The sequence below is a fragment of the Dama dama genome, chromosome 18, assembly GCF_033118175.1.
Source record: "Dama dama isolate Ldn47 chromosome 18, ASM3311817v1, whole genome shotgun sequence".
NCBI classification, from domain to species: domain Eukaryota; kingdom Metazoa; phylum Chordata; class Mammalia; order Artiodactyla; family Cervidae; genus Dama; species Dama dama.
In genome coordinates, this window is record NC_083698.1 from 105,592,952 (window position 1) to 105,612,233 (window position 19,282).

General features: G+C 42.9%; 1 protein-coding gene across 1 annotated transcript in view; it reads left to right on the plus strand.

Annotated features, from left to right (window-relative positions):
* CNTNAP2 (contactin associated protein 2) overlaps window positions 1-19,282 on the plus strand; it is a 2,213,955-nt gene that overhangs the window by 1,721,254 nt on the left and 473,419 nt on the right. Inside the window, exon 15 of the mRNA XM_061165994.1 lies at window positions 10,765-10,921. Within this exon, the coding sequence (XP_061021977.1) occupies window positions 10,765-10,921 (157 nt within the window). The remainder of the gene's footprint in view (window positions 1-10,764; window positions 10,922-19,282) is intronic.

The following is a 19,282-nucleotide window of genomic DNA, read 5'->3' on the forward strand; positions in this document are numbered from 1 at the left end:
TCAATAGCGGCCCATTCATCACAGCTTTCATCTTCTCCTCTTTGTAAATTTCTTTGATTTTTGACCACAAATATGTTCAAGACCCCCACTGTCTTGTAGAATCTGCACTTGCTTCTGGTTGGTCCAGATGCTTCTGGTTGGACCAACCCGCCCCCCATGGTTGGTCCCTCACACTCATGGGGCTTCCCTATTTTCTTCATTCATGCCTGCTTCCTTAGGTCTTCATTACCTTGACCTCTTGAAATGTGATTATTTGAAACATGACGCTGCCCTTCAGGTTCATCAGTGACCTACCAAGTCTTGATGTTGATCAAGCTTTACCCTTCCCCTTGCTGGGACAGCCAGTCCTCATCTACCTGCTGTAAATGCTAGGAGCTGGAGGTACAGAAGCAATGTCCAGATGGAGCATCCTGTCTGCAGGGGAGCTGAGTGCAGAAAACAGTCAAACACAATAGGATTGAATCTAGTAATGTGGGTCTCTATAGAGTGGCTTAACACACATTGTTGTTGTTTAGTTGCTGAGTCATATCCGACCCTTTGTGACCCCAGCATACCAGGCTTCCCTGTCCTGTCACTATCTCCTGGAGTTGGCTCAGACTCATGTCCATTGAAAACTTTGACTTCTCATTACTAAAAAAAACTAAAGTGCAGATATCATGAAAACACTCATAACCATTTCTCCAACCACAAATTCTCAACACTGACCCCACCAGTCTAACTGATTGCCCCATGGTTCCTGAAATGAACCATGGGCTTCCCTTGTGGCTCAGCTGATAAAGAATCTGCCTGCAATATGGGAGACCTGGGTTCGATCCCTAGGTTGAGAAGATCCCCTGGAGAAGGGAAAGGCTACCCACTCCAGTATTCTGACTTAGAGAATTCCATGGACTGTATAGTCCACGGGTTGCAAACAGTTGGACACAAACGAACCACTTTCACTTTCCTGAAATGAGTTGGATGTTTCCTAGCTTCACACCTTAGCCCAGCCATTCAGATTCTGAAAGGCTCATATCCTCTTTACAGTTTTCTAAAACCTACCTGTCCATCAAAGCTGCAGTCAGATCTGTGTCTTCACAGAGGTTCTCCAATGTACCTTAGTCCTTGGTAATCACTCCCTTCTGCAAAACCCCACAGGACCCATTGTCTGAACCACTCCTATGATGTTTCATGTGCATTTTTCCCCTCTTATTCTGTGTGCCCTATCAGAAGTCAAGGCCCAAGACTGTCATAATTATTGTTGCTGTCTTTCATGTTGGATTCTTTGCAACCCCATGGACGGTAGCCTGTCAGGCTCCGTCTGTCCTCCACTGTCTCCTGGAGTTTGCTCAAACTCATGTCCATTGCAGAGAAGGCAATGGCACCCCACTCCAGTACTCTTGCCTGGAAAATCCCATGGACGGGAGGAGCCTGGTAGGCTGCAGTCCATGGGGTCGTGAAGAGTCAGACACGACTAAGTGACTTCACTTTCACTTTTCACTTTCATGCATTGGAGAAGGAAATGGCAGCCCACTCCAGTGTTCTTGCCTGGGGAATCCCAGGGACGGGGGAGCCTGGTGGGCTGCCGTCTATGGGGTCGCACAGAGTCGGACACGACTGAAGCGACTTAGCAGCAGCAGCAGCAGCGTGTCCATTGAGTCGGTGATGCCATCCAACCATGTCATCCTCTGCCACCCCTTCTCCTTCTGCCTTCAATCTTTCCCAGCATCAGCGTCTTTTCCAATGAGATGCTTGTTTTATATTTAAAAATAAAATGAAAATAAATAAAATCAAGGCACAGCCTATCGAGACAGTCCATATAAATAATAGGCCGAGGGAAGGCATGTTTTATCAGATGACTACCGTACTTAATGGAGAATTAAAATAAAAGGAGCAGCCAGGATGCATACAAATCATTGTTCCTGGGATTCAGTTAATTCCTTCTTCACTTGTTCTATAAAGAGGAAAAGAAATATTGAAATAATTGGCCAAGGTTTTTCCAGTAAAAAGACTCAAATAGTGCTTTCCTGTGTCCTACAAACAGTATGTGGTTCCATTCGATCACGTTGGTATTATTAATCACATTTGTTACTGGGGCAATGGTTCAAAGGAATTAACCAGAGTTGCTGAGGGGACATGAAGGCCCAAGACCGCTATAGAAACTGAAGCCAAGTTAACTTAGAGTGAGTCGGTCTATTCTGTTCCCTTTAATACTGCTCAGAATTACAAACTCCCATCTAATCTGCCACTTCAATTCCATTCAAATTAACAAAATCTAATTCATTTGAATAGGATTCAAAGTGATTTGATTCAACTCAATCAAATTCTGCTCAGTGGAATCAGTCCTTGATTGAAATCTATTAAGTTCAATTCAATAAAATAAATTTAAATATTATGCAGTGAAATTAATTTTTAATTGATTAGCATTTCAGTTCAGGTCCATCTTGATCTGAACTTCAATTCTCCATTTCTAAATTTGGTCCCTATTCAAATTAATAAAATACAGTAAAAATCTGATGTAATTCTGAAAGATGCAACGTGAAGCTAATCAGCTTCATTCATTTCTATTCAGCCCTAATCAAATGAGTTTAGTGACATTCAATCACAGAGAGATAAAATGTTCACCTTTAATGCCAAATTGAATGTTTATATTATAACTTCAAAATTATAAGTTTTCCCAACTTCACATCACTGTCTGCAGTATGAACTCCACAGGACATTTCTGGATTCATTCTTTGTTTTGTCTTTTTCTTAACACAGAACAAATTAGAACTAGATGATTGGGAATCAAAAAATAATATTGTTATCTGGTTTAGCAAAGTGACTTCACAGAAGTTATAGGTGGCTTTTTGATAGGCTCTTGTGCCCATGAAAATGCCAAGATACATGATTTTTAATTTTATTTTTAAAGCTCTTAGTCTAAATGGTAAAATATAGGCATTCGGACTCAGGATTGTAGTTATGAAACTGCAAAAAGTAAAAAGGGGGATTATAGTGACTGACTTATTCAGAGAAAAAATAATTGTAAATTTTAAGTGGAGGTGTTGCTGTGATCAGTACTATTATGATTTCATCAGATCGAACCTAGAAAACAGGTCCTGGACTGGTGTACCAAGGGGACAATTGTTCTGTGAAGTGAAGCCACGCTGTCGTTTCCCCAGGTCAGTGTGTGGATAAAGATAAGGATCACTAGGACATTAGTGACAGGGTCTCAAGAATTTCCTCTGAGATTCTTATTCCGTAGATCTTATTCTGTAGACCAGGAAATCTGTATGGTTCACAAGAGCCTGAGATGAATCTTATTTTAGTTCAGTTGGAAACCCTTCCCTATACCGATTTCTCACTAGAGGGAAAAATCTCAGAAGCAGTCACTTCATGATGTCCCTTCTGAGCCCCCTCCTTCTCTGAGGATCCTGAGACGGGCTGCCTGGATCCGGTGCCTGGAAGTGATTGCGTTAAGGGCCAGTTTCACATGGTGAGAAAGAGAGGCTTCCTCCACTTAAGCCCCAGAACTCAGGACTAGTGGCCCGTTCCTCCTTCCTGTTCTGGGGGTCAAGGACAGCTGTCAGTGACATCTTTAGGGCTCTGCAACCCTTGGACTGTGCACACCTCTTACTGAATGAAAAAGGGATTCTGGTCTGCTCAATCTTTCAAGTTATACCTATCAGATTATTTGGACAGCTCTGTAGTAGCTATGGGGCTTCCCTTGTGGCTCAGACGGTAAAGCGTCTGCCTACAGTGTGGGAGACCTGGGTTCGATCCCTGGGTTGGGAAGATCTCCTGGAGAAGGCAATGGCAACCCACTCCAGTACTCTTGCCTGGAAAATCCCATGGATGGAGGAGCCCAGTAGGCTACAGTCCGTGGGGTCGCAAAGAGTCAGGTAGTAGCTGTAACACCTCCAAATTTCCTCTCTGCTCCAAGCCTAATCTGGAGCTTAGGGTAAGGGCTCTTTTATCTTCCTTCTTCTATAGGTCATTTGCATTGGGAGGAAGGTTCTCACAAGTACCAAAATGTTTTGCACCTACAGTCTAGAATTATACCAATTAAGGTTGTCTTTACTCGAGAAGGCTTTCTTATTTCTCCTTGCTATTCTTTGGAACTCTGCATTCAGATGGGTACCTCTTTCCCTTTCTCCTTTGCCTTTTGCTTCTCCTCTTTTCTCAGCTATGTGTAAGGCTTTCTTTGCCTTTTTGTCTTTCTTTTTCTTGGGGATGGTCTTGATCCCTGCCTCCTGTACAATGTTATGAATCTCCATCCGTAGTTCTTCAGGCTCTCTGTCTATCAGATCTAATCCCTTGAATCTCTTTATCACTTCCACTGTGTAAGGAATTTGATTTAGATCATACCTAAATGGCCTAGTGGTTTTCCCTATGTTCTTCTATTTAAGTCTGAATTTGGCAATAAGGAGTTCATGATCTGAGCCACAGTCAGCTCCCAGTCTCGTTTCTTTGCTAACTGAATAGAGCTTCTCTATCTTTAGCTGCAAAGAATATAATCAATCTGATTTCAGTATTAACCATCTGGTGGTGTCCATGGGTAGAGTCTTCTCTTGTGTTGTTGGAAGAGGGTGTTTTCTATGACCAGTGGTTTCTCTTGGCAAAACTCTGTTAGCCTTTGCCCTGCTTCATTTTGTACTTCACGGCCAAACCTGCCTGTTACTCCAGGTGTCTCTTGACTTCCTACTTTTGCATTCCAATACCCTGTGATGAAAAGGACATTTTTTTTCCTTTTATTTATTTATTTTTTTTTTTTTGGTGTTGGTTGTAGAAGGTCTTGTAGGTCATCATAGAACCATTCAACTTCAGCTTCTTCAGCATCAGTGGTTAGGACATAGTCTTGGATTACTATGGTTACTTAATCCATGGTGACAATATGCTTATAAAGTAATCATAGTAATCAATCCATGGTGACAATATGCCTATAAAGTAATCATAGTAATCAATCCATGGTGACAATATCCTTATGAAGTAATCATAGTAATCAATCCATGGTGACAATATCCTTATGAAGTAATCATAGTAATCCAAGACTATGTCCCAACCACTGATGCTGAAGAAGCTGAAGTTGAATGGTTCTATGATGACTTACAAGACCTTCTATGACCAACACCAAAAACAAAAGAAAAGAAAAGAAAAAAAAAATGTCCTTTTCATCATAGGGTATTGGAATGCAAAAGTAGGAAGTCAAGAGACACCTGGAGTAACAGGCAGGTTTGGCCTTGGAGTACAAAATGAAGCAGGGCAAAGGCTAACAGAGTTTTGTTAGCATATGACAAAAAGCATATTGTCACCATAGATTAGCTTATCCCTGGTGGGCATAGGAAAAAATGATTGGGTTGTGCTGCGGTAAGAATGGAAGTGTATTGGGAGATTTTTCAGAGTATGAGTCATTCTTTAGAATGAGATCTTGCACCATAGGGGTCTTCGACAGCCAAAATAATCCAGACAGCTTGAGCCCAGGGCGTACAATAAAGGAGCTGCCAGCAGGGGCCTCTGTTTCCTCTGCTAAAAAGCCCCCAGCGATTTTTTAATGTAATTTGTAGATAAGCAGATAGTAGGAGATATAATAAGGCTCAGTTTCATCAAGCTCCAAACAGGCTTTTAAGTTTTAATTTTGGAGACAATAAACCTTTCTGGTATTGTTTTTAATATTCTGTAGAAATGGATGGAATGGAACTAATTAAATGTCCAGTGACGGTACTGGGTCTTATCGTAGCTATGCCAGGATACTGTTTCTTTAAGTAAATTACTAGGTTATTTTGCGTAACTCCGAGATTCTAAAGAATATACTGAAAGTCACAGGTATGCACCACATTTGTATCAAGTGGTCCCCATGCATTTGCCCTTGTGTTTCTGAAACAGCTTGTTATTGGAGAAAATAACAGAGGTCTATTGGCTTCTTTTAATTTGAGTAAACCAAGTTGCCTCTTGTCTTCCTCTCTTCTTCAGTCATCCAACCCATAATGAATCCTCAACATAATAAAATCTGGTCTTAAGTGAGTACGAAGTGCCGTGATCATTTAATTCACTCCATATCTGGCTGTCTTAATACAATATCCCTTACTTTCATAATTTAGCTTCTAGTTAACCTTGAATATGGTTTATCAGTACATAATCTTGTCGCAAGGATTACTCCTACTCAATGAAGTTAACAAAAATCTTCATATACTGAGGTCAGAGAAATTCTTGAACTCGTAGCACTGGGTAATTAAATTGTTTCTTTTCTCACCACTTCTTATTCTTGTCTTTTAAAAAGTCTTCCCATTTTTATCACCTTTCACTTCTTTTCTCCAAAGCCAATTAACAGGTAAATAATGATCTGTAAAGCAAAAAGTAGCACTTCGTTAGCATAGCACTGAAATAAGGCAGTTCTTTGCTCAAAGGAAGTTGAACCATTCTCTTCTCACTGAATATAAAATATGTGCCAAGTTAATAAATTATAATGATTTGATTTGACCAAATTAGCCAGTGCTAATAACAAAGGGTACAACTTGATTTTTCTATGGAATGTGTTGTTCTTATTGGCATTCGTCTGTTCCTAGGAGATGTGGAAACAGCTCAGTAAAATATTTTGTACTTCACTTAACTTATTTTCCTAGGAAGGAGAACAAAATAACATTGATTTTGCACCACCCTAACTGGGAACATTAGCTATGTAAGACAAAGGTGACTTGAGTAACAGGTAGGAGATGGGGGGAAAGGCTGGGAAATTGAACTCCTCTCCCCTGGTCACTAGCATGTCTCCTTGCACAGAACACGGGAAACATGATCACTGCTGAGCATCTTCTTGGATTGCATCCTGATGTCTTTCGAGAGTCCCTCTGTACCGGACCTGAGGTCTGCCATATGAGGCTGGTTCTAGCGTGGGGCTCCTGCTAGAACACCCACGGTCCAGACACCTTGATAGTGTGACTTCCTCTCCTGGGCTTCCTGCTACTCCCTGTAGGTGTGGTGGGAACCAGGCAGCTCTTTCTCCGCTTCCCCTATGGTGCATTCCCCAGAGTTCCATGCTACAGGAGCAGCTGATGATAACCTTGCTCCCTTGACTGACATTGTCCTGATTCCATAAAGAATCCTGAGCCACACAGCTTCTCTGGTTTGTGTAATTTATCATCACTCTCTGTGATAAGAATGTAACCATGGTAGGTTGTTTCTACTGGCGCCCGGAAGGAACAATCAGAAATTGAACTGACGTTCTGAGATGGACCCTTTCATTGCCTATTTCATGTACAGACAGGACAAGGGTGCTTCCTGCCAGCTAAGCCGTTGCCTCCAGTTCTTCAGGTGGTCTGATTGTTTCTTCCCCTCCACCGTGTGGGTTAGTATCCCCTAATTTCCCAAAGCAATGAGAGTAAATGAAATTTCTTCTCAGAGAAAGAATTTAGCTTTAGGTAAGCTTGGAAAGGTGCAGTGTGATGACGAAAAGGGATAATCAGTCCAGGTCATGTTCTGCACTTTGAGTGACAGGTTGTGGCCTACAAGGCCCCAGGGGCCTTTACAGTGTCAGCATGGCACCGTCCACCTTTGTCCTCTTCCTGTAACACGGCCAGGGATGGAGTCAGCAGAGACCTGATGTGGCTTACTAACCCAGTGACCCAACTCAGGTTTTATTGTTTCCATAAATGCAATTTTTAAGCATTATTTTTTTAACTCTAGACTACATCAAAAGAAAATAAGAGTAGTTTATTATTGACCAAGGTTCCAACATTAAAAAGCATCAGAAATTGGTTATGTTCCTCTGCTCTGATGGGAAGAGAAGAGAGAAGCAAGACAGCTTGGCCATAAAAAGAAAACTCAGCCCCCTGTACACTGGGACAGGGCCCAGAGAGATGGGATACAGGGTTTCAGAATGGAAGAGCTGGCTTCTTCTCCCTTCAGGGCATGGTGCTGAAATCACCCTCTCCACTATTGGCCAGATCAAGTCTAATGTATTTCTTAAAAATCAGGTGCCAAAAATGATCTCGCAAAGGGAAAAATAGTTAACTTTTCCAAATTAAGTCAATGCAACTGGAAAATCTGGAAATTTGTATGGAGTTAGAGTCTACTTGCATAACACCCTTCCAAGTTCAGAGATTTTACTCCATTCATTACATCAAGCCTGAACTCAGTACAGTTTCATAACTTTAAATCGCCTACCTCTAAAAAAAAAAAAAAGCAGAAATGAAAAACTGTTGGCATCTCTGAGAAGACGGAGGAGCAGTTTTTACACAGTTCCAATGTGACTTTTTCTTCCTTTATTGTGTTACTTGCTTAGGTGCTGTTGACTGTGCAGGGGTCCCGCCTTCTGGGATCCAATGTCTGATTTCTATCCTTGTGTACCATGGGCTTCCCTAGCAGCTCAGACAGTAAAGCACCCACCTACCATTCAGGAGACCCGGGTTTGATCCCTGGATTGGGAAGATCCCCTAGAGAGGGAAATGGCAACCCAATCTAGTATCCTTGCCTGGACAATCCCATGGACAGAGAGGAGCCTGGCGGGCTACAGTCCATGGGGTCGTAAAGAGTCAGACACGACTGAGCGACTAACACACATGTAGTCATAACAGAAATAAAGTGTGCAATAAATGTAATGCACTTTTATCATCCCCAAACCATCCGCCTCCAACCCCGATCCGTGGAAAGGTCGTTTTCCATGAAACCAGTCCCAGGCAGCAGAAATTTGGGGCACCTCTGGTTTAGATGATAGCTTACAGAGTGCAAGATTTTTATTTCTAAGCACAAGCACACGCACAGATGTGTGCTTGAGACAAGTGTGCACTGGCATCCTGAAAGGCTGGTGAGTGATTAGAACGGAATTTTAGCCCCACGCATGGAGATTCTCACTGTTGAGTGCGGGTTTGCTGGCTGCCTGGCCTCCACCAGATTCTGTTCAGTCCCCAGGCTCCTGCAAGGCAGCTGTGCTCAGGGTCTCCCCCCGCCCCTTCCTTTCCTTTTCCTTCCCTCCTCTGCCTGCTGCTGCCTGGCCACTTCTTCCCATCATTCCCCTGAAACTCCTCTCCACAAACCCCGTCTAGCTGTCAAATTAAAAGAGAAAGTTAAAACTGTCGTCTTAATGAACTCTGCTATGAAATCTGACGATGCTGACCACACTGCTCTTCTGGAAATTCTTTGCTTGTTTCTCCTCCACCCTCTCGGACGATCTTCTTTCTTGCCCTCCACCATGGCCAGCTCCTCCTCTTTTCTGCTCTCTAAATGCTGCTGGAATCCAGAAGATTCCAGTGACTTCTCTCCTGCTGCCAGTGATTTAGGCGGATGGCTCCTAAAAGGGGATTTTCAGCCCAGAGAATGTTCCTGAGACCCAGTCTCTGAGAGCCAGATGCCCACTTCATGTAGGAGGGTCGTCATCCTTTCTTCTTCATTCTCTAGATTTCTCATCTTCCCTGTGATCTACTGGATGGTGAAGCACATCACCATCCTCTTAGTCACCTGAGCCAGAAATTTGGGATTAATCCACACACCATCTCCCCACCTAAATCCAAATGGTTCCAAGCCAGTTGTACCTCCTACATCGCTTTGCATGTTCTCTTCCTCTCCATTTTCACTGCAATCTTATTATTTCTCTTTGGTATTAACACAGGAGCATCACATCTGGCCTCCATGATTCCATCCCCGGAAATCTGCCTTTTCATCTCACTGCAGATCTTTACAAACACAAACGTGACCATGAAAATGCCCTGCTTAAAATACTTCAATGGTTTCCCATTAGTTTCAGAATGAAGTGCAGCTTTCTTAAAAAGGGGGAAATCAACACTGAAAAGCAAGAATAAAGCAATGCAAAATAGCTTAATTGGACAAAGTTTGTTGTGCTATGGCCCTCACCCACTGTCTGATGTGACGTATTCCTGCTTCCCTCTCAGATATATCTCTTCAGCCCTATTCTACCATCAGTGAATATACTACTCAATGTGTGCTCCGTATAGAACTTTACCCTTCTTTCTCCTTTGCCTGGGGGGGTCCTTGTCTCACTTATATCCTTATTTACCAGGGTAACCTAGCCATCAAGACACAGCTCCAGTATGTTATCTCTTCTGGGAAACTTCCCTTCCTCACCTACTCTCCATAATTAAATTCCACACTCAATTTGTATCTTTTCCTCCATTATCCTGCTGAGTTTCTTATAATGTTTGACACATAAAGGAAATGCAATATATGTCTGACCAGTGAATGAATGAATGAATGGGTGAATATTAGGCCAAATAATAAAGCAAAATAGGATGGGATAAAGAGCATTGTTCAATGTCTTATGAAGAAAAGTGTCAAACTTCCAGTCTGGGAGCTGCTCTGCTGTATAATTGAAAGAATGACTTAACCTTTCTGTACCTAGGTTGCTTACTTGTAAAATAAGATCATACTAGGGCATGATGAAAGTCCACCTTGACCTCTGATAGTCTGTCATCTCCATGACTATTCTTGCATAGAAAAGCACAACTCGCCATGAACTTAGTTGTACATTAGAGAATTGATGCTTGACGAACATACCCTCACACTTTGCGGTATACCCCATCTGGGTAGCCACTTTACAGAACAGGCTTCTTAGCTCCGGGAGCTTGAATGTAAAATCTTTCAGAGGAAGAGGTGCTTATCCTGGTGGGAAAGCTTGAGCTTACCATTCCCTCTGAAGTTTCTTATTACACTTCCCTACTGTTGAAACGCCCTGACTTGTAAGAGGGCTGAGTGGGGTTCAGGGTACCAGAGAGCATGCGGCTCCTGGGCTGGGGGGATGTGACTGTGTCATGATGGTGACTGGGTGCGGGTACCATCTCAGTGTGCCCTTCCCCTTTCTTGCAGATGGAAGCCCTTACACCTGGTGGGTTGGCAAAGCCAACGAGAAGCATTACTACTGGGGAGGCTCTGGGCCTGGAATTCAGAAATGTGCCTGCGGCATCGAGCGCAACTGCACGGACCCCAGATACTACTGCAACTGTGACGCGGATTACAAGCAGTGGTGAGTGCAGGGGGCCGGGCATGCAAGCTCCCCTCCCAGCCTGCCTGGAGGCCGGACTAATTAGATGGGAGAGAAAGTGTGAAAAGTGCTGAAATAATAAGAGAGGAGGTTAGAAAGGTTCGGGCCTAACCCAGCTGACAAATGTCAGGAACGTTCTGAAAACTATAAAAGCCGAAAGAGGTCAGTGCTACAAGGGTATGCATTTAGAAATAGAAGAACACATAATTGATGTATTCATATTTTATTCAGAGAGGAAAATAATGAGGCATGTAGTAGACAGTGATTTGCATTATAAAATGTGCTTTGTGACAATACAGGGGGTGGCCACGGGCAGGGAGCCGTGTGCAGGCGTGTGAGAGCCCAAACAGCCTCCTACAGTGAGTGCTCCCACCTCCTACCACGTTTGCTTTGAGGAGCTGGATGAGGGAGGAAAAAAAAGACAGAGGTGGGAAAAGAAAGGGAAGATGGTGCTTTGCTCCTGTCTTCAGCAACAGTGCTTGCCAGCCTGCTTTTCTTTCATGCCTTGAACTGTTTATAACTCTGATACAAATCAGTTCAAAGAAGATCTATTTGGGGTTTCTTTCATCCCTCTACTGGCTTTTGTCCTGCTTCACGGCGAATGGCTGTGTCTGTGTCCGTAATAGATAAAGATAAATCAGCTGTCGTTCTGTGGGGGAAAAGGCCCCAGAAGTTTTGAGTGGAAAATGTAAGCCTGAGTCTGGTTCTTTCCATAAAGCGCACATCTAGTAACACGGGAAGAGATGGCTATGCTCCATCCCCGCCTCTGGGTGGCAGCAGAGAGCAGGGCCCCGAAATTCTTCATGTGACTGATTACAGTTGCCTACAGTTGCCCCGGTTTTAATTGATACTAACTACATAGAGGACGGTTTACAAGATAAGTTCATCCTACCAGTTAACTGAAAACTAGTTCTTCCTGTAAAGTTGTGTGCTTGTCAGGTTGGATGCCTACCTATTTTCCAAAAGCCTTTTTTTTTTAAATAAATGATATTATTACAGAGGCCATACATTTCAGTGGCTTAGAATTTCTGTGCATGTGTATAAATAGCTATCATTACTCTTTAACTGTGGTTTATGGTCAAGAGGAAATAATGATATATTCACTTTTTAATTTTGTTTGAAAGATGTGTCTACAAGCACATGCACAACATATACACACATTGATACACTATAGAAAGACTAGAAGTCAGGAGAATGAAATCAGAGAGACCCAGTCTTCAAAGGTGACTTTTCGGTCAGGCAGTCTGTCGACTCAGTCAGTCCTTCACTCACATTGATATTGATGGAGCTCTTTTGTGCCAGGGAGTCTTCTGCTGCTGCTGCTGCTAAGTCACTTCAGTCATGTCCCACTCTGTGTGACCCCACGGACGGCAGCCCACCAGGCTCCTCTGTCCACAGGATTCTCCAGGCAAGAATACTGGAGTGGGTTGCCATTTCCTTCTTCAGGGAGTCTTCTAGGTTCTGGGAATAAAACAGAGACTGGCAGTAACAGGAACCCCTTCTCTGACCTATGTTCTTGTCACTTCTTACTATTTGCATGTCTGCAAGTAGGTTCTGCGGGTTCACGCAGATTCATTCATCTGCTCAGCTTTGACTCTCAGAGCCTTCGGGGAGCAGACTTTGGTGCAGCCTCCCAGACCAGAAGGGAGAGTGCTATTCCCAGATGGTTCATTGTTCAAGCAACCTACACTGTTCAGTGCTTTTGTCCTGCTGTATGGAGGGGAGTTGAGATATTCAAAAAGAAAAAGGAGATCTCGTGCGTGAATCCAAGTGAAATTTGTTTTTGTCAGATGTCGTCGCAAGGGCTCGGGATACAATAGCAAATAGAGCATGGTGTTTGTCCTCAAGGACTCAAAAACTAGTTGGGAAAACACACACACACACAGAGAGATAGACAACATAATACAACCAGTGCTCTGATGAAGATATCACAGGGTCCAACAAAACCAGTGCAAGGAAATTGAAGTCCAACTGAGGGAGAGTGGAGAGGAGCTAGGACAGTCCTTATGAGTCAGGGATGCTTGAAGGTGTGCGGGGCACACTCTTCCTTGCAAGATTGACTTGGAGGAGAGGCAGGAGTGAGGACAGCCAGCTTGGGGAGCCATCAGGGCCTTAGATCTGGGCTGTGATGTGGAGAAGAGAGGAGAAAGCTCATTGAGGCTGAGCAGTGGGCAGCAAACACTAGAGCTGCCGTTCCTTTCCGTGGGTGGTGGGAGGTGGATTTACTGCAGTGAGCCCTGTGGAGGTTGCCTTGATGGAGAGGGTGGGGAGAGGGGGAGAGATCCAGCAAAAGGAAGTCACGAGGGTTCTTGAAAGGCATTGAGGACCACACAGTGGAAATGGTGGAATATATGTGAGATATTCAGGAAGTGGTCCCTCCAGGACTTGATAGTTATGACTATGTAAGAAGAAAGAGACGGGTCTGGGTAGGCTCCCCACTGGGCACCTAGAAATGGTTAAATTCCTTACCAGGCAAAGGAATAGCAGTTCATGGGTAGATGATGGGTTCGGCTTTGAAAATATTAAGTTTGACATGACATAACATATTATAACACCAGCGTAACCCCGTGTCTAAACCCAGAGGGGCACCATTCGTGGGATCACTGGTAAGACATTCAGGCTTCAGAGCAATGCACTTACAAGAACATGAAAGTGAAAGTGAAGTTGCTCAGTCATGTCCGACTCTTTGTGACTTTATGGACAGTAGCCCACCAGGTTCCTCTATCCATGGGATTTTCCAGGCAAGAATACTTGAGTAGGTTGCCATTTCCTTCTCTGGGATATTCTTCCCAACCCAAGGATTGAACCCAGGTCTCCCGCATTGTAGGCAGACGCTTTACCGTCTGAGCCGCCAGGGAGGATAGTACCTGAATTCCAAGAAGAAACCTGAATTCAGATCATCCATGAGAAGATGCTGTAGACAGACCTGTTCAGCCTCACTCAGACACATGCCTCGGCAAGCTCTTGATTAGATCGTAACTTTTCACAGTTGCTCAGGGACTTGGACATGGCTGATGTCTTGTTTCCTTTGGGTTGAGTAGCAGCTAAGACATCCTCACCCTTTTGCTCCTTTGAGATGGTCTACTGTCTCATAGTAGGAGCACTGTATCTTGAGCAAACTGGAAAGTAAAATGAGTATGTTTACAATAAATAACTATTGAAATGATCTTTCCTATTCGGCACAAGAAAGGAAGCTTTTGGTGATGTCTTCTTGGGCTTTGAATTCACCAGCACCTGGAAAATACCTATGCTGTTGATACTCTCAGTATTTCAGAATGAACAGATCTGTTTCTAGAGATGTGTACCAAAGTTCCTGGAAGCAGAAAACTTTACATTAGGTCCAGATCTGCCACTTTGAGGGGAGGCGTTTAGCCAGCCTTAAATTTAGGTTTGTGGTCTGTATAGTAAAACTGAATCTTAACTGGTGGACTACTGTGAGAGTTAAATAGAATGTGGACTAGGAAAATAATATTCTGTGAATTGTACAATGTGAATACATAGCTGATTGCAATTCTTAATTATGTAATTTTCACTGCAATTCTTACCAGTTCCAAATGAATCTTAAGAAATGAAAAGGCACCAGGCAAAGGGGCCCCTGTGCTTTCTCGACCTGCCATGCCACAGGGCACACGTCGAATTCCACAATACCATGAGGCAGTGACACAGAACAGGCTTTGTCAGAGAAACTTACAAACCAGAGATCACCAAGAGAAGAGAAAGTCTAGGTCCACTAACTCCATCAGCTCTCAGAGAGATGCTGGACCAGGCTCTTGTGCTGCGCACAGGGTTTCACAGAACGCCTGGCTTCTCCCCCCTCACAGGGCAAGAATGAAAACAGCTTTGTCGGTGGAGCCATCAGATTCTTAGGGCACCAGGAAGGCTGAGCGCAGGGCCAGGGGTTTACTGCATTGTCCAGGGGTCCTACCGGAAGAGGGAGGAAGCCAGAACCTGGGTAGGAAGTAGACTCCTGCAGCCTCCCCCTCCACGATGGGCAGAACCAGGGAGCATTTCTGGCTGGCTCACTGTCCAGGCTACACAGACTGTAGCTCCATGGTCACTGGTATCCAGCTCTTTTCATCCTACCACAGAGGACAGCTGAAGACTCAGGAAAAGGAAAGTCTGGTGCACACACCCACGTGAAATCCACACATGTGAAACAACATCTGTAGTGACATAAAAACAGAAACTCAAATACTTTGGCCACCTGATGCAAAGAGCTGACTCACTGGAAAAGACCCTGATGCTGGGAAAGATTGAAGGCGGGAAGAGAAGGGGACGACAGAGGATGAGATGGTTGGATGGCATCACCGACTCGGTAGAAATGGGTTTGAACAAGCTCCAGGAAACAGTGAAGGACGGGAGCCTGGTGTGCTGCAGTCCACGGGGTCAAGAAGAATCAGACATGACTTGGTGACTGAACAACAACAAATAACAAAGGCAGAGGTTCTACTAAATCTCATGTTTTCAGGGTCCATATCCAGCTAAGAAAGTTGCTTCTACCAGTAATCTTACCTCAATCAGAAAAATCATTTCATTAAACTAAAACATCTATTTCTGCTTTATTGACTATGCCAAAGCTTTTGACTGTGTGGATCACAATAAACTGTGGAAAATTCTGAAAGAGATGAGAACACCAGACCCTCTGACCTGCCTCCTGAGAAACCTGTATGCAGGTCAGGAAGCAACAGTTAGAACTGGACATGGAACAACAGACTGGTTCCAAACAGGAAAAGGAGTATGTCAAGGCTGTATATTGTCACCCTGCTTATTTAACTTATATGCAGAGTACATCATGAGAAACGCTGAGCTGGAGGAAGCACAAGCTGGAATCAAGATTGTTGGGAGAAATATCAATAACCTCAGATATGCAGATGACACCACCCTTATGGCAGAAAGTGAAGAGGAACTAAAAAGCCTCTTGATGAAAGTGAAAGAGGAGAGTGAAAGAGTTGGCTTAAAGTTCAACATTCAGAAAACTAAGATCATGGCATCCAGTCCCATCACTTCTTGGGAAATAGATGGAGAAACAGTGGAAACAGTGTCAGACTTTATTTCTTTGGGCTCCAGAATCACAGCAGATGATGACTGCAGCCATGAAATTAAAAGATGCGTACTCCTGGGAAGGAAAGTTGTGACCAACATAGACAGCATATTAAAAAGCAGAGATATTACTTTGCTAACAAAGGTCCGTCTAATCAAGGCTATGATTTTTCCAGTGGTCATGTATGGATGTGAGAGTTGGACTATAAAGAAAACTGAGCACTGAAGAATTGATGCTTTTGAACTGTAGTGTTAGAGAAGACTCTTGAGAGTCCCTTGGACTGCAAGGAGTCCAACCAGTCCATCCTAAAGGAGATCAGTCCTGAGTGTTCATTGGAAGGACTGATGCTGAAGCTGAAACTCCAGTACTTTGGCCACCTGATGCAGAGAGCTGACTCATTTGAAAATACCCTGATGCTAGGAAAGATTGAGGGCAGGAGGAGAAGGGGACGACAGAGGATGAGATGGTTGGATGGCATCACCGACTTGATGGACATGGGTTTGAGTAAACTCCGGGAGTTGGTGATGGACAGGGAGGCCTGGAGTGCTGCGATTCATGGGGTCACAAAGAGTCAGACACGACTGAGCGACTGAACTGAACTGAACTGAGAGACCAAAGTAGGTACAAAGTTCTCCTTTGCTATTTCCTCTGTGTGAGATCTAAGTCAGGGCGTTTCAGTTCTCTAATTTTTCATATCCACACAATATAGATGGTACTTCCCAATTCATGTCAAGGTCTGGCAAAGTGCTATCATGAATGAACATTTAAAATTGCTGTAGGGTATGCTATTTTTATTACCTAAATGATGAATGGAACTCTAGCTAAAATCATTAAAAACTTTCTTTTTTAAAAATTGTATGGAAGTATAGTTGATTTACAATGTCGTGTTCATGTCTTCTGGACAGCAAAATGATTCAGTTACACAAAATGACTCAGTTATACATATATACATATACGTCTGTGTATATATATATGTATTTACATATGTATGTGCCTATATATATACATACCTTTATCTCTCCTTCCCTTGGCAACCATAAGTCTGTTCTCCAGGTCTATAGTCTGTTTTTGTTTCATAGAGAGTTTGATTTGTCTCACATTTAGGTTCCACATATAAATGTTATATGGTATTTGCCTTTCTCTTTCTGGCTATACTTTGCTTAGTATGATGATCTCCAGGTCTATCTGTACTGCTGTAAATGGCATTGTTTCATTCTTTTTTATGGCTAAGTAATATTCCATTGTGTGTTTGTACTATACCTTCTTTATCCATTCATCTGTCTGTGGACATATAGATTGCCACCACGTCTTGGCTATTGTAATAGTGCTGCTATGGACACTGGGCTGCATGTATCTTTTTTTTAATTTGAGTCTGGTATGGGTATATATCCAAGAGTAGGACTGATGGAATCATTAAGAATTTCTTAAAGCACAGATGCATAAATTGGGGCCCAGGAAAAGTTTACTTCCAATTACATTGGAAATAAGTAGAGAGAAGAATAAGACCCAGATTTCCAAACGTCCAGTCCAGTGTTTTTCTACAATATCATGGTCTAGGAAGACTACGCATGTTGTTTTTATCTCTTTTAATGATATATGAATTTAATGTTATCACTAGTTATATGTAAGTTTTAAATTTAAAGCTTAAACAATAGACCACATATTATATGTTCTTTTTTAAAGGACTCTAAAGCTTAGATTAAGCATTTATTCTTATTTACTAGAGTAAAACACACAAAAATGGAGCTGAGATAAATTGGATTGTAGCTCTGAGCATACTTCTGTCTCACAGCAAAGTGGCAATGGGCTGCAAGAACTATAACCATCTCAATAATTGCCTGATTATCTATGCCTTGAGAAGTTTTGCACAGTTATTTCTGAGATTGGATGTAATTTAACATTTATGATTTACTATTCACAGCAATAGTAAATATTCCCACCTACAGTGCCAGAATCCTAATTAAGTGAGCCTGGTCTCAGCTAAGTGCCCACCACTGGGTAATTCCTGGCCTCGGACAGCCTGACTCAATGAGCTAAATCATCATATCGGACACTAGTGATTCCAAAATGGAGCTGCAGGGAAGGCAGGCCTTTCGCTGCCTCAGCGCCCGTCTCACACTGTACTTGTAGAATTTCTGGACAAGGGTTTTCTGGCCAAGATGAGCACAGACATGGGAGCACAGTCTTTGTGGTACGATTAGTAATCAGTTCTCACCTCACTGGGCTTCCCTGGTGGCTCAGACGGTAAAGAATCTGCCTGTGATGCAGGAGACCTGGGTTCAATCCCTGGGTAGGGAAGATTCCCCTGGAGAAGAAAATAGCTACCCACTCCAGTAGTCTTGCCTGGAGAATTCCATGGTAGAAAGGTCAGTCATATACTAACTGGCCATGCCCTACTCCATGGGCCCTGAAAGGAACTGATGTGTCTGCCGAGCTTTTTCCTGGGCCAGAAATAACCCATGACAATGTTTATAGGCAGCAGAATCTCTTCATTTTTTCAAAGCCAGAACCTTCACAAATGATCAGCTCAGCTGATTATCAAATCACTAACAGCAAAATATTTGGAATACTTTGAAAAGTATTTATTCTACATTTTCTCATCGTTGATCATTTCTTCTAATTTTCTCAATAACATTTTTCTTTGAAACATGTTCAGTGTTACTCAAAGTGAAATATTTCTATGCACATCTCATCCCTCACGTTGTTCAACAATAACAATAGTGAACATTTATTGAGTGCTAATTATGCACCAGACACTGTTCCAAAGTGTTTAAATGTATCATGCCATTTAAACATCACATTGACCCAATGAGGAAGGTGCTGTTTTTCCTCATTTTGCAAATGAGGCAATTAAACCCCAGAGAGCTTAAATTACTTCCGCAAGGTCACACAGTTAACAAGAGGGATAGCAGAGATTCAGACCCAGGGCATGCAAACTCCAGACTCATGCTTAGATGTTAACCAGCAAGATATAAAGTCTGTAGAAATTTAAACATTTGTACTGTATACACTATGATTTCATTTCTTCCAATTTTTAAAACTGCGATAAAATATATATATATAAAAATTAACTATCTTACCAAATTTTTAAGTATAGTTCAGTGGTATTAAGTACATTCACTTTGTTGTGCAACCAGTGCCACAATCCATCTCCAGAGGTCTTTTCATCTTGCAAAATTGAAACTCTCTATCCCTTATAAAATAACTCCCCATTTCTCCCTGCCCCCGGCTGCTAGTAATCACCATTCTTCTTTCTGCCTCTATGAATTCTGCTGTTCTGGTACCTCATGTAAATGGAATCA